The sequence below is a fragment of the Hemicordylus capensis genome, chromosome 1 (genome assembly GCF_027244095.1).
Source record: "Hemicordylus capensis ecotype Gifberg chromosome 1, rHemCap1.1.pri, whole genome shotgun sequence".
Taxonomy (NCBI): domain Eukaryota; kingdom Metazoa; phylum Chordata; class Lepidosauria; order Squamata; family Cordylidae; genus Hemicordylus; species Hemicordylus capensis.
In genome coordinates, this window is record NC_069657.1 from 458,783,481 (window position 1) to 458,804,415 (window position 20,935).

Consider the following 20,935-nt stretch of genomic DNA (forward strand, 5'->3'; position numbering starts at 1 on the left):
GGCAGTGAGCGCACCCACTGCCCCAGGCTCTCTGCCTCATGACAGAGCCACCGTTGGGAGAGCCAAGTACGTTGTTTCCCAGGATGGGCACAGTCAGACACGCTGCTGATGCGGGGAGACATCCCTGCTAACTGCTGCCTCCCTGCAAGAGGGATCTTGGGGTTGTGGTGAACAAGAACCCGTTGAAAGAGTCGAGTTAGTGTGCGGCCACTGCGAAAAAGGCCAGTTCCATGCAAGGGATCATTAGGAAGGGGATTGAAAATAAAACTGCTAATAGTCTAATGCCCTTATACAAAACGATGGTGTGGCCACACCTGGAGTACTGTGTACAATTCTGGTCACCACATCTTAAAAAGGACATCGTAGAACTGGAAAAGGTGCAGAAGAGGGCAACCCAGATGATCAGGGGCCTGGAGCACCTTCCTTATGAGGCAAGGCTACAACACCTGGGGCTTTTTAGTTTAGAAAAAAGACTGCGGGAAGACATGATAGAGGTCTATAAAATCATGCATGGTGTGGAGAAAGTGGATAGAGAGAAATTCTTCTCCCTCTCCCATAACACTAGAATCAGGGGGTCATCCCATGAAATTGATGGCCAGGAAATCTAGGACCAGCAAACGGAAGTACTTTTTCACACAATGCATAATCAACTTGTGGAATTCTCTGCCACGAGATGTGGTGACAGCCAACAACCTGGATGGCTTTAAGAAGGGTTTGGATAGCTTCATGGAAAGGTCTATTGACGGCTACTAGTTGGAGGGCTGTAGGCCACCTCCAGCCTCGGAGGCAGGGGCCCCTGGGTACCAGTTGTGAGGGAGTAACAGCAGGAGAGAGGGCATGCCCTCAACTCCTGCCTGTAGGCTTCCAGCAGTACCTGGTGGGCCACTGTGCGAAACGGGATGCTGGACTAGATGGGCCTTGGGCCTGATCCAGCAGGGCTGTTCTTATGTTCTAGATAGACCTTGGGCCTGATCCAGCAGAGCTGTTATGATTGTGAAGAGCTCCAAAAGGGTCTCTCCAAACTGTGTGGATGCACGTGAAGTGAGCTACACCTTGTGTAAAGAACGCTTTCCTTTTGCCGATCTTGAATCTCCCAGCGGTTAGCTTCAATGGATGACCCCAAATCCTAATATTTTATTTGTTTGTTTATTTATATACCCCAACTTCAAGTATATGCTGATGGTGGGATCTGAGCTGCCAGTGACTAACCAGGACTGGGATCTTGGAATCGTGGTGGGAAGCTTGTTGAAAGTGTCGACTCAATGTGCGGCAGCTGTGAAAGAGGCCAATTCCATGCTAGGGATCATTAGGGATTAAAAATAAAACGGTTAATATTATAATGCTGACTAGGTGTGCGGCCACACCTGGAGTACTGCATACAATTCTGGTCACCCCATCTTAAAAAGGACATTGTTGAACTAGAAAAGGTGCAGAAGAGGGCAACCCAGATGATCAGGGGCCTGGAGCACCTTCCTTATGAGGCAAGGCTACAACACCTGGGGCTGTTTATTTTAGAAAAAAAGACGACGGTGGGGAGAGATGAGAGAGGTAGAATCATGTATGGCTCACATAACGCTAGAACCAATGGTCATCCCATGAAACTCAATGGGTCATCCCATGAAATCACATAATCAACCTATGGAATTCTCTGCCACGAGATGTGGTGACAGCCAACAGCCTGGAGAGCTTGAAGAGGGCTTTGGGTCACTTCATGGAGGAGAGAGAGGTCTGACAAGGGATCCTAGCCAGAGGGCCCCCTCCAGCCTCAGCAGCAAGACGCCTCCCGATACCAGTTGCAGGGGAGCAAGGGCAGGGGAGGGGGCCTGCCCTGCCCTGCCGCCTGGGGGCTTCCCAGAGGCACCTGGTGGAACACTGTGTGAAACCGGATGCTGGACTCGATGGGCCTCCTTGGCCTGATCCTGCAAGCAGAGCCGTTTTGATGTTGCACACAAACTGCACCAGCCAGAACAGAAGAAGCTCCCTGTCATTTATTCCACGGAAGGTGGACACATCACTGCTGGCTGACCCAGCTCAGCGGTCTAGTGACTGCAGCTGTGCAGGAGGGGGTGGACCCAGGCTTGCCCCCAGCCACTGGCCCCCTGCCCAACGTGTGTGTGTCTGAGGAGCAGACCCGACTGGAGCCAGGCGAGGGTGGTCCAGGGCCAGAAGAAGCTGCTGCAGAGCCTCTCGTTCTCCCTGCCGTTCTCTGCGCAGCTCTGCCAGAGAAGCCGCGGCCAGAAAGCCCAGCCCTCCGGCCTCCAGGCAGGGTCTGCGGAGCCACTGCAGGTGCGGGAGGCAGCGCCGCCTACGGAGGGAGCCCAGAGGCAGCCTGGCGCTCCGGGGGCAAGTGGCAGGCGGTCCGAGGGGCACACGTGCCAAGAGAGCCTTTTTGCCCCTCTCCCCCCCCCCCGGGCTATTTCTTTCTCCGCCTGTGGCTGAGTTTCTCCGCCTGTGGCTGGGGGTCCTGCTCTTCGCTGCTCCTGCTCTCACTGTCTGCGGCTGGTGGCGGCAAGCGGCCCACCTTGGCCCGCCGCGGGCTGGGCCGGGCCGGGCCGGGCCGGGGAGCCACCCTAGTCCTCGGCTGCCTCTTGCTGCGGCCGCAGAGAGGCTTCTTCCGGTGCCTCTTCTGCTCGGCTCCCTTCTGCTGCGGCTTCCTCAGCTTCCCAAAGCTCTTGGCGGTGTTCACGCTGACGTCAAACCAGTCCTGAGGGGAAGAGCAGCGCCACCCATGGAGGACGGAGACTGCCTCAAGGCTTGGGGTCACGACCCATGCAAGGGGAGGGAAGGAGCGGAGCCCCCCAGGGCCAGCCCCAAGCCAAGCATGGCGGCAGAAGAGCCTGGCAGCCCACACCCCACTCCTCACCTCGGCATGCACAGTGTTGATGTGGTATTTGACTCCACTCTCAGACACAAACTCCTTCTCGCACAGCAGGCACTTGTATTTCCCAGCCACAAACTCACCCTGTTGGGGGTGGGGGGGGGGCCACACAGACGACACAGACAGAGATTGAGGGAAGGAGAGAAGAGAGACTCCAAGGCCCACCTCTTCAGGGAGCCCAGCTGGGACCCCTCTCTCCATCAGAAAGCAGAAGAAAGACCCCACCACCAGCACCAGCACCAGCACCACCAGCCTAGCCAGATCTTCCTGCCCTTCCACAGAATTTTAGTACTGGAAGGGTCCCTGGAGGTCCTCTAGTCCACCTCCTGCTCAGGGCACCCTTGACAGATGGCCCATCTGGCCTCACTCTGAACGCCTTCAGGGAAGGAGCCCCCACCACTGCACAAGCTTCCTAGCAACTTCAGCGTAAAACAGGTTACACCAGAAACAGCGGGCTGCCCCTGCAGCCGACCCTTGGTCCATAGAGCTCAGCAGCATGGCCTACAACGACAGGCAACAGTTCCCCAGGGTTTCGGGTGGGTATTTCCCAGCTTGGCCTGGAGAGGCAGCCAGGGAAGGACACTGGAACCTTCTGCAGGCATGACGTGAAGAGGCAGTGAGGGTGGGTGGGTGGTGGGGAAGGGCTGAACGGGGTCTCCTCCGGCATCACTGCTGCATCCAGGCCGGGGCCCTGATCAAGCTGGCTTTATATGAGGAGACGCCAGCAGGTGCTCAGTGCAAAACCAGTACATACCAGGGTGCAGTTGCCCAGGTGAGACTTGAGTCCAGAGATGCTGCTGTAGGCACAGCCACAACCCTGGAGGAGGAGGAGGAGGAGAGAAAAGCCTGTAGTGAGGCAAGAAGCCCCCCCTGAAGTGGCTACCAAGCAGGGAGACCTCTAAGCCTGCCCCCCTCCGGCAGCAGCTACAGACGGCCAGAAGGGGCTCCCCTCTGGGCCAGGAAATCTGGAGCAAAGGCGGGGGGGGGCATTATCCTGGGAAGCTAAAGCTCTGGGACCAAGCTCCGAGGAAGGTGGACTCAGGAACTTCTGCCTGGAACTTCACGGCCGAGCCCTCCTCCCAGCTGGCCTTGCAGGTTCGGAGCAAGAGAAAATGGTCCCATCACGACTGCCTGGTCAGCAGGAAGGTCCCTCAAAGCAAGGGGCCCTGGTGTGACCAAACCCCCACAGAAGGCGCTGCTGCTGCTGCTGCTGCTGCTTTAGCATCTGGCCCAGCCAAGCCCAGCACGGCAGGTACCTGATTGGGGCAATGGACACGCTGGTGCGTCTTGATCTCCGACCTCCACTTGCACAGAACCTCCTGGCTAACGGTAGGGAGACCTGGCCGCGTGTACTTCAGCTGTCGCCGTGGAAAGAAGGGGGAGCAAGACCAGAAGGCAGAGTCAATACATGGAAGCAGAACCGTCCTACCGTCTGGGAAATTTAGGACCAACAAAAGGAAGGACTTCTTCACACAGCGCACAAATAATCTATAGAGTTCTCTGCTGTGGGATGTGGTGATGGCTTAAAAAGAGGTTTAGACCAAACCATGGAGGACAGGTCTATCAATGGCTACTAGCCTGGTGGCTACAGGCCTCTAAATACCAGTTGTAGGGAATGCCTTCCCCTCTTGCCTGTGGGCTTCTTCTCGGCAGCATCTGGTGAGCTACTGTGTGAAACAGGATGCTGGGCTAGATGGGCCTTTGGGGGCCAGTGTTTCCTTTATGGCGTCCATGTGTGCCCACAAGTTTTTGTTTTTTTTAATGTCCAGTCAGTTAATTTTAGCTCCCACTCTGAAAGCACATGCGCGCACACTGCTTTGATACTGCCGCCCAGAACAAAACTCATTCTGCACCCAGATGAAAAATATTACCTGGAGCACTGCCTTGGGCCTGATCCAGCAGGGCTGTTCTATGTTCACAGCCCTGACTCCTTCTCATGAGAAGCCCCCTCCTTGCATCAGCATCCAAGGGCCTCTGCATATAAGCGTCCCCGTCGGATGCATGGGTCATGGCCGAGACTCATGAAGACGGTTAATTTGGTGTTTCATGAACAGCAGACACACACAGGAAGGCAGGTGCCCACAAAGGGCTCTCAAGCCAGCTGGGAGCCTACCCGATACTGCCTTCCTGCAGAAGGCAGAGCGACAGATCACTTCCTGCATCTCCCTGTGGTTCGCGCCAGTGGTTCGGCCCTAACAGCCCGTGTACGTTTCATTCACTAGCACATGGTTCAGCCTTCATACCTGCTTTGGGATTATTTCCATCCCATAATTCAGAGGCGGCTGTTTGTACAATGCCTCTCTAGAGCTGGCATTCTTCATCCCCCTCTGCTGCTTTTATCTTGCATCTTCCAGTCTAGGGTTTTCTATTAAGGGCTCTGTTTCCTAAAGTGCTCACATTAGCGGAAATTATCTTTTATATACTCTTCTTCTTGAAGATTCATAGTACCTACCAAGAAGATGTATCTATAAATCTTGCCCCCACTCCCCACCAAAGGAAGTACAAAAATAGCCAAACAGAATACGTAGTTCATTACTTAAAATCTCCATGGTCAAAGGCTTCGATGCCTCCCAGGGAAAAACCCCGCAATGGGGAAACTGCAGCTGGGGAAATTCTCCCTTCCCATCAACAGCGGCAGACCGACCAAGCGAGGACCAGAGGCGGAGCTGAGGGGCCTCAATGCGTGGATGAGACAGTGGTGCCGGGAGCAGGAGTTTAGATTTGACAGGCACTGGGATACAATTTGGGACAAGATGAGCCTGTACAAAGGGGATGGGCTCCACCTGAATCAAGACGGAACCAGATTGCTTCGCAGAGCACCTTCTGAAATGATGCCTGGGGGAAAGAAGCAGGAGCTGGGCAGTATCCGTTTCGGCAAAGGCCATCCCTTAATGTGCGGGAGTGTAAAACAGAAGGGGACAGCGAAGAACCAGATAAAAAGCAGACAGAAGGATGTGCTAGTCGGTCAAGGAGATCAAATGGCCAAAAGAAAGATTCAGCGTCTAGGTGATTATACGCCAGTGTCAGAAGCCTCTGAGCCAAGATGGGTGAGCTGGAGTGCTTGGTGACTAACGCAGAAATAGATATAGTGGGCATAACAGAAACATGGTGGAACAGTGAGAACTAGTGGGAGACAGTTATTCCTGGATATAAACTCTACAGAAAGGACCGAACTGGGAGTGGAGTAGGACTGTATGTTAAAAAAGGGATAGAATCCAACAAGACAGAAAATCTAGGAAGACTCCACAGAGTCTGTGGGTGACAATACAAGGCCTGAAAGGAAACTTGCTACTGGGGACGTGCTATTGCCCTCCAGATCAAAATGCTGACAGTGACTGGGAGTTGCAGAAGGATATCAGGGAGACATCAAAGAGCAATGGAGCTGCGATAATGGATGACTTCCATTACGCACACACCTTGATTGGGCAAATTCAGTCAGGTAATTACAAAGAGGCCATATTTCTAGACAAGCTGAATGACTGTGCCCTAGAACAGTTGGTCATGGAACCAACCAGAGAGAAGACAACCTTGGACATAATCCTGAGTGGTGCACAGGACCTGGTGTGAGATGTCAGTGTCATGGACCCCTTAGGAACCAATGACCATAGAGTGATCAAATCCAGCATACATGCGAGGAGAGAATTGCCAAGGAAGTCTAACACAGACACTTTGAATTTCAGAAGAGGAAACTTATCCAAAATGAGGAGTATGGTGAAAAGAAAACTGAAAGGGAAAATCAGGAGCATCACTTCATTCCAGAATGTATGGAGTTTATTTAAAAGCACAATACGAGAAGCCCATTTAGAATGTATACCAAAAAGGAGGAAAGGTGCTACCAAGTCCAGGAGGATGCCAGCATGGCTATCAAGTAAAGTCAAGGAAGTTATAAAGGGGAAGACAACTTCTTTCAGAAACTGGAAGGCCTGCCCAAATGGAGAGAACAGGAAGGAACATAAACTCTGGCAGAAAAAATGCAAGGAGACAACAAGGGAGGTGAAAAGAGGGTTTTGCTAAAAGCATCAAGGAGAATAACAAAAACTTCTTTAAATACATCAGAAGTAGGAAACCTGCTAGGGAAGTGGTTGGACTGTTAAGTGATGAGGGAGTGAAAGGGATTGTTAAGGATGATATGGAGATTGCAGAGAAGTTAAATGAGTTCTTTGCGCCCGTCTTCACAGCAGAGGACACCGAGTATATACCTGTTCCGGAACCAGGCTTTTCAGGGACAGGGGCTAAAGAACTGAGTCAGACAAAGGTGAGAAACAGTGTTCTAAACTGTCTGGAAAAATTGAAAACAAACAAATCTCCAGGGCCAGATGGCATCCATCTGAAAGTCCTTAAAGAATTCAAATGTGAGATTGCCAACCTCCTTGCAAATATATGTAACTTATCCCTACAGTCAGGCTCTGTACTGGAGGACTGATGAGGCTGATGGGAGTTGTAGCTCAGCAACATCTGGAGGCACCCAGTTTGGGAGCCACTGATATAGAAGAACAGGCCTTGCTGGGGAAGAACCAGTATGGCTTCTGCAAAGGTGAATCTTGCCTCACCAACCTTTTGGAGATCTTTGAGAGTGTCAATAGGTGTATGGATCAAGGTGATCCAGTTGACCTAATATAAATGGGCTTTCAAAAAGCTTTTGACAAATTTCCTCATCAAAGAGCCTCCAGAAAACATAGCAGTCGTGGGATAAGGGGACAGGTTCATGTGTGGACTGGTAACTGGTTGAAGGACAGGAAACATGGTAGGAATAAACGGACAGTTCTTTAAACAGAGGGAAGTAAGAAGTGGGGTCCCTCAGGGATCTGTACTGGGACTGGTGCTCTTCAACTTGTTCACAAACAATCTAGAAAGTTGAGATAAGTAGAGAGGAACCCAAATTTGCAGATGTTGTGAAATCCAAAAGAGATTGCGAGGAGCTCAAAAGGATCTCTCCAATCTGGGGGAGAGGGCAACAAGATGGCAAACGCTGTTCAATATTGACAAGTGTAAAGTGATGCACATTGGGACTTCACTTCACATATATGCTGATGGGATCTGAGCTGTCGGTGACTGACCAGGAGAGGAATCTTGGGGTGGTGGTGGACAGCTCGTTGAAAGTGTTGACTCAATGTGCGGCAGCTGTGAAAAAGGCCAATTCCATGCTAGGGATCATTAGGAAAGAATTTGAAGATAAAACAGCTCATATTAGAATGCCCTTATACAAAAGCAGGGTGTGGCCACACCTGGAGTGCTGCGTACAATTTTGGTCACCACATCTAAAGGAGGACATTGTAGAACTGGAAAAGGTGCAGAAGAGGGCAACAGTGTTCTCTCTCATGTTTTTCAACTCTGTGCAGAATGAGTTTTCTTCTGGGCGGCAGTATCAAGGCAGAGTGTGTGCGCATGTATATTCAGAGTGGGACCTTCCTGATTAAACCTGAGTGGTATCCAAAATCAACTGAGCAGATATCGAAAAATGTGTGAGCGTACGCACACATGCCTCAGAGGGAACACTAGAGGACAACCTAAAGGATCAGGGGCCTGAGGCAAGGCTACAACACACCTGGGGGTTTTCAGTTTAGAACAAAGGCGGCTGCGAGGAGACATGATAGAGGTCTATACAATCATGCATGGTGTGGAGAAAGTGGAGAGAGAAAATTCTTCTCCCTCTCCCATAACACTGGAACCAGGGGTCATCCCATGAAATTGCCAGGAAATTTAGGAACGACAAAAGGAAGTACTTTTTCACACAACACATAATCCACTTGTGGAATCTCTGCCACAAGATGTGGTGACAGACAACAGCCTGGATGGCTTGAAGAGGGGCTTGGATAACTTCATAGAGGAGAGGTCTATCAAGGGCTACTAGCCGGAGGGATATAGGCCCCCTCCAGCCTCAGAGGCAGGATGCCTCTGAATCCCAGTGGCAGGGGAGCAGCAGCAGCAGCAGCAGGAGGGAGGACCTACCCCTTTCAGGTCCTGCCTGTGGCTTCCCAGAGGCAGCTGGTGGGCCACTGTGTGAAACGGGAGGCTGGACTAGATGGGCTTCCTTGGGGGTCCGGATCCAGCAGGGCTGTTCCGAAGGCCTCGCTGTCTGCCCGGCCTGCCGTGAGACAGCCAAAACCTACAGGCCGCCCACCCACCCGGGCAGCCTCCAGCAGGAGGGCAGGTGCTGCTGGCTGGACCAGGCAGAGCTTGGAAGGATCTTGGCAGACCCACCGGCCCACGCCTCTCCTGCTGCTCGGGGTGTGTGTGTGTGGCTGCCACGCCTCTGCCACTGCTACTTCCTGGGGCTCCTCCTGCTGCCCCGGGGGGGGGGTACCACAGAGCCTGCCCCACACCTCCCAAATGCCCCAGGACGGCCACAGGTGCAGGGACCTTTTGGCATGGCTGCCTGTGAACCGTGAAGGCTCTGTAGCGGGGTGTGTGTGTGTCCCTGGTTGCTCTAGGAGCAGCCTGGCCGGCTCTGGCCCCGGGTGGCGAGTTAGAGCTGCAGAGAGAAGGACCCCGGTTTCCCAGAAGACCCTGCCCCACCAGCCTCCATTGCTCTGGGAGCGGCAGGAAAGGCAGTTGCTCCCGGAGTGCCACGCAGGGCCCAGCCCAGCTGGGAGCCAAGAGGTGGCCGCAGCGGAGCCCCCTGCCAGCCAGCCTGGCCACTGCCCCACACACTTCCCTGGTCAGGGGCCACAACGCAACACGGGGGCCGTCCAGCCCCATTGCCCCACTGTTGCCTCTTTGGGGGACACTTTGTTTGTAAGCTTACAAACTAGTGAGCGCCTTTTCGGGAGGGCAGGCGAAGCTGCTGCTGCCGCTGCTGCTGTGGGCAGAGGTCTTATCCAAAGCAAACCATCCCCACACCTTCCGGTCATCAGGAACCAGATCCTGCAGAACCTTCCGCTTGGGCCACTCTCGGGCCAGCTCTTCATGGGCCAGCTCATGCAGGTAGAAGGTGGCCACCTTGGCAGACTCCCGCTGCACTTTGCCTCCTCCGCCACTGGGCTCTGCGCTGACCTCTCGCAGGGGGCCGTGCCGGCTGTCTTCCTGCAGAAGAGGGACCTGGCAAGAAGGGCCCCCAGAGAGGCTTCACTCCTCTGCCCGCCTGCCACCGCCCCAAGAGCAAGACTCCTGCAGGCGCAGAAGGGGCCACTGGTGAGCAGCTGGCCTGGCCCATCTCCAGGGGCACGTGAGGCCGGCACTCGGTGGCCCACGCAGGCACTGAGCTGCCCACCCCTCGACCTGAGTGGTCTGCATAGCCGGCACTTGCTCCAAGGGGCTCCTCCGGTGCATGAATGGGGGGGGGAGAAAAGGCCCCCCAGGACGTCCGCACCCCCCACTCCAGCCCCAGGAGCTCACCGGTCCGTGTTCAGACTTCAAGTGGTAGGCCAGGCCAGCCTTGGAGCGGTAAGTTTTGCTGCAGTGGGGGCACTTCAGGGCCATCTTCTCCAGCTCAGCAGCGGCCTTCCCACACTTCTGGGCGTGGTAGAGGTAGCCCACAATGCTGGTGAAGTTGCCTGTGCAGCCCTGGGGGGCGGGCAAAGCAGCCAGGTCAACTCCGGGGCCCCAAGCCAGCCTGGCCACCACTAGCCCAGAAAGGCAAGGGGGTGCAACCCTCCCCCCCGCCACCCCAGTCCTGTGGAGAGCAAGGAGGGTGGACAGGACAGATGCAGCCTTCACTGCGGGGGGGGGGGGGCCTGCGGGATGCTTCCCCGGCCATGTTAGCAGCGGCTGGCCCCGGACAGAGCACGGACCTCTGGGCAGTTGCCCCAGCTCACCTCCCGGGGGCACCTCAGCTTCCCCACCCGCTTCAGCACTCTCCGCAGGCGGTCTCTCTCGCTGGGCTCGTCCAGCTGGCCGCCCTCCGTCACAACCGGCTGCATGCAAAGAAGGGAAGGGAGCGGCTGACCCAGGCCCATCCCTGCCAGGGATTCCCCACCCACCCACCCACCCCGGAAGGGAGGCCGATCTGTCTGCAAGGGAAGGGTGTGGCTCAGCGGCAGAGCCCCTGCTTGGCACGCCCAGGCCCCTCCAGGGAGGGCCCGGAAAGACCCTGGAGAGCCGCCGCCGCCGCCACTGCTGCCAGGCTGTGCCGTGCCCGACGGAGCCTTGGCCTCAGGAGGATGTCCTTGGGCGCCCTGGAAGCCGCCTTACCAGGCTGTTGTGTTCTGCCATGACGTGGTACTTCATTCCTGCCAGGGAGCGCAGCCGTTTCCCACAGTGGGGGCACGTGAGCATCTCCTCGGGAGACGAGAGAGAGGCACGTCAAGACCTGCTCCAAGGCACAGGGAGCTCTCCCAAGGGGGGGGGGGTGTCTCTCTGCTCCTGGATGGCTCCGGGTAGCAGGGCCACTTCCCTCACCACCCAGTCTCTCTCAGGTGGGCAGGCCGGCCAGCCGAGGGGCAACACACTCGAGCAACTGCCTCAAAATAGCCCCCCACCCAGCAGGCGGGCAAGAAGCCAGGCCATTTCTGGCTATTCTGCACGTGCCAAGCGGCAAGAGCCCAAACTAGTCCCAGGCAACGGGGCATGTGGCCAACCCACCCTGTCCTGCCCAAGGCCGGTAGACAGCAGGTGGCCAGAGGTCCCCTCAGCTGTGTTTTCAGAACTTCTGCCTGCTCCACACACAGGGCCAGTGAGCAGAGCTGCGGGGTCTCAATGCGCGGGTCAGATGGAGGTGTTGAGATGAAGGGTGTGGATGCACAAGGCCTGGGGACCCCTTGGGGTCCAGCCAAGCCTGCAAAGAAGGAAGGGGCAGCGGAATGGCACCATCACCCCAGGCTTCAACCCCTCTGCTGGGACAGCCTTTTCCAGGGAGGGGGTCTGCCAAACAGAGGCAACGAGAACGCAACTCTAGGGTTGACTGACAAATTAAAGATGGACAAATTGCCACGTCTGGGCAGCATCTACCTGCCACTGCCAGGAAGAGGCCATGCGAAGAGCTCCGATGCAGCACTACCCCGGCCCCAAAACACGGGGAAGTAGCCAGCAACACTACAGTGATTTGAAAAGGGGGTCCCGGAAACAAGCGGCCCCTTCCTGCAAGTGTGCGGAGAGTGTGCTTAGAGCACGTGCCTCGCTGCAGAAGCAGCAGCACCGCTTTGCTCTGCCCACGAGGGCCGAGGCGGCCCGGGGGACACCATGCACTTGGGCTTTCAAAAAGCTTTGGGGCAGCCTTTCACCAAAGAGCAGCCGTGGAGTGCTAAGAGGAGGGACTCTCTCACGGACCAGTCACTGGGCAATGGCCCTCTGAAGAAAGGGGTCTCTGCTTTCTGGGGATCTACTCTCAGTAGAGAGATTGCTCTGAGGGTAGATCCCCGGACAGCATAGAGCAGGGATTCTCAACGCTGGGTCCCCAGACTTCAACTCCCATAATCCCTAAGCAAAGGCCACTGGGGCTGGGGATTATGGGAGCTGAAGTCCAGTAACATCTGGGGACCCAACGCTGAGAATCCCCGGCACAGAGCAACCCTCGCTTCGTCAAAGGCCCCCATCCGCAAGGCTCTGTATCGAGACGGGTCCTTCTTTGTCCATCAGTGATCTAGAGTCAGGGGAAGCAGTCAGGCAGCCAGGCCTGCAGAGGACACCAAATCACTCAGGAGAGAGAAAACGGAAGTGGACTGCGCTCCAAAAGGATCTCTCAAAGTGGGCGGCAAAAGAGTAAGCGAAGCTGCACATGGAGGCAAAGAACCACCAGAAAAACCACCCCAACTTCTTTCTCTCTCTCACACGTGCACACCTGTCAGTGGCAAACCAGAAAGAGATAGGTGGGTCATGATTCAAATGCACAGCTTAAAGAAAATGTCAAGTCAGTGTGTGGCAACTGTGAGAAAGGCAAATTCCGTGCTAGGGATCGCTAGAAAAGGGATCAAAAATAAATCTGCTAATTTATTTAAAAGGAGATTAGATACTGCTCTCCTAAAAATACTTCCAGTGTAAAACAAGACATCCATCACAAAGAAAGCCAACAAAACAAGGCAGCAGGAGACGACACCATGAAGCAGTGAAAGCATTTCCCATCCAAGGCCAGCCTGAGCAAGTCCGTCTTGGGGCCACTGAAGACTCTCGGCCGGGGGGCAGCTGCATCCCTCTCTGCAGGGATCTGTGCTGCCCAAGGACCAGAGGTGGCGATCTTAGGGTGCAGGCAGGTGCAGATGGGCAAAGGCGGCCCGAAAGGCCACTTGGTCCGGCACCCTGTGCAGCTTCCAAGGTGACCAAGAGCCCCAGATCTGATTGGGTCCTTCTACAAATCTAGGGTGCCGCCACATGTGTGTCCGGTCCTGGTCACTCCATCCTGAGGACATGGGGGAGCTGGGCACCCCGTCCTACCCTCATCAGGCAAGGTGGCAGCACTTGGGGCTTGGTAGCCAAGGGGAAGAGGTGACTCAGGGGAGACGGGAGAGAGGTTTACACAGCCAGGGATGGTGTGGAGAGAGTGGGCAGAGACCAGTCGTTCTCCCTCTTTCCAAACACCCGAGGCCATCCCGTGAGCTGGATGGCCAGGAAATTCAGGACTGACATAAGGAGGCACTTTTTCACACAGTGCATGATTAATCTGTGGAACTCTCTGCCACAAGTTTAGTGATGTATCGAGAGGAGAATTAGACAACACAAGGAGAAAGACAGTCAAAGTGGCTATCAGCCATTGAGAAGGCCAAATCGGACCTCTGTGTTCAGACAAAGTGCATCTCCAAACACCACCCAGGTGGGGGACAGGCAGCAGACCAGGGTGGGGGGTGGTGGAGTTGCCTGGGGGTTTCCTGGAAGCATGGTGCTGGTCTGCTCCAGCAGGCCTCCCCGGAAGCCCCTCTGGGGTGCTCTGGAGCACAAGCAGAGCTGGGCGTTGCACCCCCTCACCTGCTGACAACCGGCCATGTGCTTCTTCAGGCCTGCGACCGTCTTCCTCACAACCGCTCTGCAGGTCGGGCACGTGATGCGCCCCTTCTCCAGGATCTCCAAGTGCCACTTCTCTTCCAGGCTGCCTGCCGGGCACAAGGCAGCCAGTCAGGGTCTCCAAGCGCCGGCCACAGAGACCCCGGCAGCCGCCGGCCTCCAGCACTGGCACAGCCCGAGCTCTGCCACGCCAAGCCCAAGGACCTCCTCAGCAGCCTGGGGCACGTCCCCTGTGCGGGCAGCGCCCCCCGCGTGGCAGGCCCCCAGCCCCCAGCCCCGTGGCAGTGACTTCAGGGCCAGCAGCTCTCTTCTGGTGTTCGGGGGGGGGCGGCGGGGGGTATGGCCCGTGAGCCCAGCGCCCCAAGAGCATCCCGAAGCCCGGCCCCAGGGCAGGCGCGCTCCCAAGCCTCACCCGCCCGGTCTCTTCAGACACTGGGTGTGCGGACAGCCTGGGGCGGGGGCAGGCAGGGCTTGCGGGCCCGCTCTGGGGACGGCCTCCCCACACCCAGGGAGGGCGAGCTTGCGCCAGGCCCGGGGCCGGAGTCAGCAGGGCAGCTCTGACGCCGTCCTCCCATCCCCTGGCTGAGCTCCAACCTGCTCGTCAAGCCGGGCTGGATGGAGGCTGTTCTGTGAAGAGAGGGCTCGTCCCAGCCCCTCCCCGGCGCCAAGCTCCCCAGGCTCGGCTGAGGCGCAGTCCTCACCGTGCAGGAACGCAGGGAACCCGGCAACACCAAAGGCCTGATTGGGGAGAGCAGCAGCGGTTGCGGCTGAGCGCCCCTTGCGGCCGCAGAGCCTTCGGCGCTGACAGCCGGCCGCCTGGACTTCTCGCGGGGCAGAGGGGCTCTTGGGCTGGAGCTCTCCCCTCCTTTCTAGGAGACGTGCTGCTGTAGGGGTGCGCTCTCCCACCCTAGCGGCTCTGGAGCGATGGGCTTGGAGGATGAGCAGTGCGCACTAGGCCATGGCAACAGCGGGCAGTGCCCAGCCCAAAACCGTGGGGCTGGGGCTGGCAGCGAGAGAGGCTGCTTCTCCCTGCACAGGGCTCCATCAGCCGAAGAAGCACACAGATCCTACGACTGGGATGGCTGCAACTTGTCAGGGGGTGGTTCCCCCCCCACCCTGCGTTTCTCACGGATGTTGAGGGAGCCCAACAAAAACTTCTAGGGGCAGGAAACGGGCCCTCTGGCTTGCCTCCCCCCTCACTCACCTGCCTTCCTCGAGAGTGGGGCTCTCAGGCATGGCTGGGTTGCCCTCCCCGGCCAGAAGGGCCTTTGCTGCTTCCTTGCCCAGGCATTCAAACTTGGACAGCCCATCTCTGGGGTCTGTGCCATCAAGCCACCAAAGCCAATCCCTGCCAGATGTTTCTTTACTACAACTGCCACAAAGGCTTGGTAGACAGATGTTTAGACTTTCTGCAATAGTCTTTGGATCAGATACCAGGGCTGTGGCAGTTGGGCTTTGGGGAGATTTGGGCCTGGAGCACCTTCCTTAAAAACATAAGAACCGCCCCACTGGATCAGGCCCAAGGAGGCCCATCTAGTCCTAACCGGGTCCAGTAGTACCCCCAAGCTGCGTACTTGCTCCTTCAAGGGGAGTGCAACCCCATCCAGAACTGGTGAAATCTCCTCATCCCGATTGGCTCTCCTACTGACCAACAGTACCTCCGTCTTATCCGGATTCAATTTCAGTTTATTAGCCCACATCCAACCCATCACGGCCTCCAGCCCCCGATTCAGGACATCCACCGCCTCCCTAGGATCAGATGACAAGGAGAGATAGAGCTGAGTGTCATCCGCATATTGCTGACAACTCAGTCCAAGTCCCCGGATGACCTCTCCCAGCAGCTTCATGTAGATGTTAAACAGCATGGGGGACAGGACCCCACAGGCCAACGGCCACGGGGCCGAGCAGTAGTCCCCCAGCACCACCTTCTGAACCCTCCCCTCAAGAAAGGACCGGAACCACTGCAACGCAGTGCCTCCGATTCCCATACTCGAGAGGCGGCCCAGAAGGATACCATGGTCGATGGTATCGAACGCCGCCGAGAGGTCCAGCAGAACCAACAGGGACGCACTCCCCCTGGAAACCAACAGGCAGGAGTTGAGGGCATGCCCTCTCTCCTGCTGTTACTCCCCTGCAACTGGTACTCCGAGGCATCCTGCCTTTGAGGCTGGAGGTGGCCTGTAGCCCTCCGATTAGTAACCCTTGATAGACCTCTCCTCCATGAAGTTATGCAAACAAGGTTGTTGGCTGTCACCATATCTCGTGGCACAGCGTTCCACAAGTGGATTATGTGTTGTGTGAAAAAGTACTTCCGTTTGTTGGTCCTAGATTTCCTGGCCATCAATTTCATGGGATGACCCCTGGTTCTAGTGTGATGTGAGAGGGAGAAGAATCTCTCTCTCTCCACTTTCTCCACACCAAGCATCATTTTATAGACCTCTGTCATGTCTCCCCGCAGTCATCTTTTTTCTAAACTAAAAAGCCCCAGGTGTTGTAGTCTTGCCTCATAAGAAAGGTGCTCCAGGCCCCTGATCATCTTGGTTGCCCTCTTCTGCACCTTTTCCAGTTCTACAATGTCCTTTTTAAGATGTGGTGACCACAATTGTACGCAGTACTCCAGGTGTGGCTGCACCATAGTTTTGTATAAGGGCATTACAATATTAGCCATTTTATTCCTCTCTCCTTCCTAATGATCCCTAGTATGGAATTGGCCTTTTTCACAGCTGCCGCACATTGAGTCGACACTTTGAACGACCTGTCCACCGCCACCCCAAGATCCCTCTCCTGGTCACCGCCAGCTCAGATCCCATCAGTGTATACTTGAGGTTGGGGGGTTTTCGTCCCAATGTACATCACTTTACACTTGCCAACATTGAACCGCATTTGCCACTTTGTCGCCCGCTCACCCAGTTTGGAGAAATCCTTTTGAAGCTTCTCACAATCAGTTTTGGATTTCACTACCTGAAAGAGTTTGGTATCATCTGCAAATCTGGCCACCTTGCTGCTTACCCCTGCTTCTAGATCATGTATGAATCAACTAGTGTTTTTTAGCCCGTTAAAATAACGGGCGCTAGCGTTCCCCCCCCCCGTCTCTGGCGGGGCCGAGTGTGGCCGCTGCCGCCAGCAGGCCAGGCCCAGTCCTCTCCCCGCCTCCGCCGCCATTGACCCCAGTCGCCCTGCAGCGGCCACCGCCGCCAGCGGGGCCAGTCTCCCCGCCGGTGGGCTCAGTTCCCCTGCCGCCAGTGGGGCCAGTCTCGCGGCCGCTTGGCCGTACTGTGTTCTCCGGCCGAGGCGGTGGCAGAGCCGCCGCCTCGGCTGGCTTCCCCCGCCTCCTCCCGTCCGGCGGCGGCCGGGCTAGACCCGCCGCCGCCGCCTCTGCCCTCCCTGATCCCAGCGTCTCTCTCCCCGTAGTTTCTTCTTAGGCCGCCGCTCTTGCCAACATGGCCGCCCGTGTCCCTGCGGCTGTATCTTTCTCAGCCGTTCTGGGCATGCGCTCCGCGCATGCCCAGAATGGCCAAGACAGACACGGGCCGAAGAAAGACACAGGATCACGCTCAAGCCTTTTATTATAGAGGATTAAAAAGCACCAGTCCCAGTACAGATCTCTGGGGGACCCCACTTCTTACTTCCCTCCATCGTGAAAACTCTCCATTTATACCTACCCTCTGTTTCCTGTCTTTCAGCCAGTTAGCAATCCACAATCCACTTGTCCCCTTATTCCATGACTGCTAAGTTTCCTCAGGAGTCGTTGATGAGGAACTTTGTCGAAAGCTTAGGAGGCAAGGCTACAGCATCTGGGGCTTTTAAGTTTGGAAAAGAGGTGACTACAGAGACATGATAAAGATCTATAAAAACATGCATGGTGTGCAGAGAGAAATTTTTGTTCCTCTCTCCCAACACTAGAACCAGAAGTCACCCCATGAAACAGAAGGTTGGGAAATTTAGGAGTGACAAGAAGAAGCACTATTTCACACAGCACATAATTAGTTTTCGGAATTCTCTGCCACGTAATGTGGCGATGGCCACCAGCTTGGATGACTTTAACAGGGGCTCAGACAAATTCATGGAAGACAGGTCCATCAACGGCTAATAGTCCGAGAGGTACAGGCCACCTCCAGCCTCAGAGGCAAGATGCCTTTGAATCCTAGTTGCAGGGGAGTAACAGCAAGTTAGGGTGCGCTGCATGCCTATGCTGATTCCCAGCCTCTGAAACATCTCATTTCCTTCAGTGCCATCAAGGGCCAGGAGGTTACTAGCAACACTAAAAACCAAAGCTCAGGCTTTGTCCCGAAGGACCTTGTGTGCCCCCACTTCTTACCTGCTGTGTATGCTGGGGGGTCCCTCTGTATCCGACGGCTTTGGGGCTGGAGACAAGGGTGTCTCCCTGCTTGCTGTTGCTTTCCTGGCACAAAACACAGGCAGCTGTAAGAGCTTGATTCTGCAGCCAGCAGCCCCCTACAGAACACTCCCCTTTAGCAGAACGGCCGACTCCCAACATTAAGGAGAGTGGAACTGTGAGAATGATTGACACCTTACAGATCAGTTGGTGGCCTGGGGTTGAGGCTGTTCAGGCTTTGAATCTGACAATCTGCTTTTAGACTAAGGTTTGTTCAGAGTTTGTATAACATAGTTTATAATAAAACAAGTAATGAAAATGAAACCAGAAGAACAGCTATAAAATGCACTGTATTACATCACTGGCAAACATTACTCACATTAAGAAGCCTGTTCAACCAACAGTTATTAAAACGAGGTCGGGCAGTCCAGAGCGATAACCTCAAACTACCCTGAATATATTGATCTGTAGTCCTGAAGGGCCAAAGCCAAGAAAGACACACAAGTGCTTCCCGCTGTGGGATCAGCAGCCGCCAGAAGAGGGCTCATTTGTGAAGGCTCAGAGCCATTCAGGACTGGAAAAGCTCACAGAACACAGGGCAAAGCAGCCTCTCATCAGGAGGGAGTGAGCTAGCTGCAGAGGTGGGCATGGCCTGTCCCATCCCTCGCCCAGCAGAAAAGGAGAGCACACACAGACCCAGGAAAGCAAGTCTAGAGTCACTGTACTGGACTCACCTGGAATTCTTTTCCGTTTCTTCCTGGGAAACTCCTCCACGTCTTCCTCACTCTCCTGTTCCAGTCTGTGCTTTGCCTTCAAGAGGGAGCTTTCAGCTAAAGACAAGAGAGACTAGTCAAAGCCAAGGCTGCTGGGGAACCAGGAGTACCCAAGGAAGCACAGGTGCCGAGACCAGTCCTACCCAGGGTGCGTGGCAAGACTCCGGGGCGGAGTCACAGTCAGAAACAAAGTCCTGGAGAACAACAGATGGCTGCCAACCAGTCTCACTGGCTAGATGCCCGAGACCATTTCCCTTGGAACGCCAGTTGCTGGGGAGGCCCTTTGCCAACGTGTCCTGCTTGTGGGCTTCCCAGAGGCATCCAGCTGGCTCCTGTGGGAAACAGGATGCTGGCCTAGTCTTAACTCCACCATGCTCGGATGGGCACGTGAGAAGCAGCTACTATCCAAAGCAGCTTGTCTATGGTTCCAACTTGCCTTTTGCAGCAGAGGGCTCACTACAAAGAGCGGGGCGGGGGGGGGGGGGGACGACTGCAGTGGAGACACATGTGTGCTTCCCCACACAGAAAACATATCAACAAGGAAGGTGTCCAGGATGCATTAAAACATGGTCTGGGAAAGGCGCCTTAGAATGTACGTTAGCCCAAGAAATGCGTCCACCGTACTAATGCTGCTTCAGCCCCTCGAAAACATTTCAGCTCTGCCACCTTCGCAGTGAGGATCAGGATTAGCTTGGGCAACACAGAAGGGGCTTTCTAGGTTCCCTGAATCCCTAGACATTTGCTAGATGAGGGATCATCACAGAAGAGCCACTGAGATAAGAAGTAGCTAAAATGCTTTCGACTCAAGCCCATCATTTCCAGTTGGGCCCAATTAATTTGGTAGTCAGAAAGGTTTGTGCCCCCCCCGGAAGCAGCCACCACTGCAAAGTTGCTTAGGTTTAGTGGCAACAAGCACGAGCCACCCCTTTGCTAAGCAGGCTCTGCCCTGGCTTGCATCTGAATGGGAGACCACACGTGTGAGCTGTGCTCCCTGAAAGAGCGATTCCCAGATGATGCTGACTATAACTCCCAGCATTCCCAGCTGTAATGGTCTTGGGCTGGGGATTATGGGAGCTGTAGTCATCAACATCTGGGAACCTCTCTTACAGGGAACGCTGTGTGTGGATAAAACAAACCAGTCAATAACACCTGTCTGGCTGTGTAAACAAGAAATAATAATAATAATAACAACAATAATAATAATTTGGAGACACAGCAACTAGAGCGGTCCAGGGCTACTCCACAACGTGGGAGGACCCTAACATGACTGCTTGTGTGTGCAAGCTCGGCAGCTTTATTGCGAGCCTCCCTCCCTCCCTCCCTCCCTCCCAATGACCCCGGCCAGAGCTTTGCCTTCCCCGCAGCCACCACACGCGGGCTGGAGCTCTTCGTGGAGCGGCGGGGCGGGGGGGGGGTGTCTGGAGATCCGCCTCCCAAGGGGGCTCGGGAGACTGGCCGGAGGTCGCTGGGGAGGGCAAGGAGGCCCTGGAGGGCCGGGCCCGAGTGCAGTGGCGGTTCCTCCGGGGAGGGAGACACAGGCCGCGCTCTGGCCCCCCCGCCCCCCCCGCCGGGGTACCTGTCTTCTCCGCAGCCCGGCCAGCAGCCCCACCATCACCACCACCACCGGCGGCAGCAGCAGGGCCGGGAGGCTGCGGGATGCCCCTCATCTCCCGCCAGGAGGCCGGTCTGCGGGTGCTGCTGCCGGCGGAGGGGGGGGGGGGTCCCTCGGCCACGGCTCGGACTGGCGGGCGGTGCTCCGGCCTCCTCCTGCGGGGGCGTCTTCGGCCTGCAGAGGACGGCCAGGGAGGGAGGGAGGGAGGCCAGCCGGCCCCGGCAGCCCCGCCCAGCCCGGCAGGCAGCGCCGGGGCAGCCCCGCCCTCTCGACGGACCCTTTGCCTGCCGGGGGCGGCCGGGCTCTCTGCGGCCTGTGGCGGGGCTCCGGCCCGGGACCCCGAGCGGGGAGCGGCGGCGGAGGAGGAAGCGGGGGGAGTCAGGCGGGGGGGGCCCGGCCCGGCCCCTCCCCGGCCGCAGGGCCGCTCGCAGGACCCCGAGCCTCACCGAGGAGGAGGAGCAGCAGCA

The 20,935-nt window shown here is 56.2% G+C and overlaps 1 protein-coding gene across 2 annotated transcripts; it reads right to left on the reverse strand.

The window, feature by feature from the left end:
* Nucleotides 1-1,966: 1,966 nt before the first annotated feature.
* On the reverse strand, nucleotides 1,967-20,908 carry ZNF512 (zinc finger protein 512). 2 transcript variants are annotated; one of them, XM_053251364.1, is made up of 12 exons: nucleotides 20,433-20,908; nucleotides 18,818-18,913; nucleotides 18,066-18,149; nucleotides 13,712-13,836; nucleotides 11,009-11,092; nucleotides 10,633-10,731; nucleotides 10,214-10,381; nucleotides 9,719-9,916; nucleotides 4,135-4,236; nucleotides 3,633-3,695; nucleotides 2,864-2,962; nucleotides 1,967-2,704 (listed from the first exon to the last, which is right to left on the reverse strand). In XM_053251364.1, exons 1-12 carry the CDS (start codon nucleotides 20,521-20,523, stop codon nucleotides 2,414-2,416), a joined length of 1,500 nt encoding a protein of 499 aa, XP_053107339.1. In that variant the 5' UTR covers nucleotides 20,524-20,908; the 3' UTR covers nucleotides 1,967-2,413. The 2 variants fall into 2 exon arrangements, with proteins under 2 accessions (XP_053107339.1, XP_053107330.1); XM_053251355.1 differs by having other exon boundaries at nucleotides 11,009-11,095.
* Nucleotides 20,909-20,935: the final 27 nt, after the last annotated feature.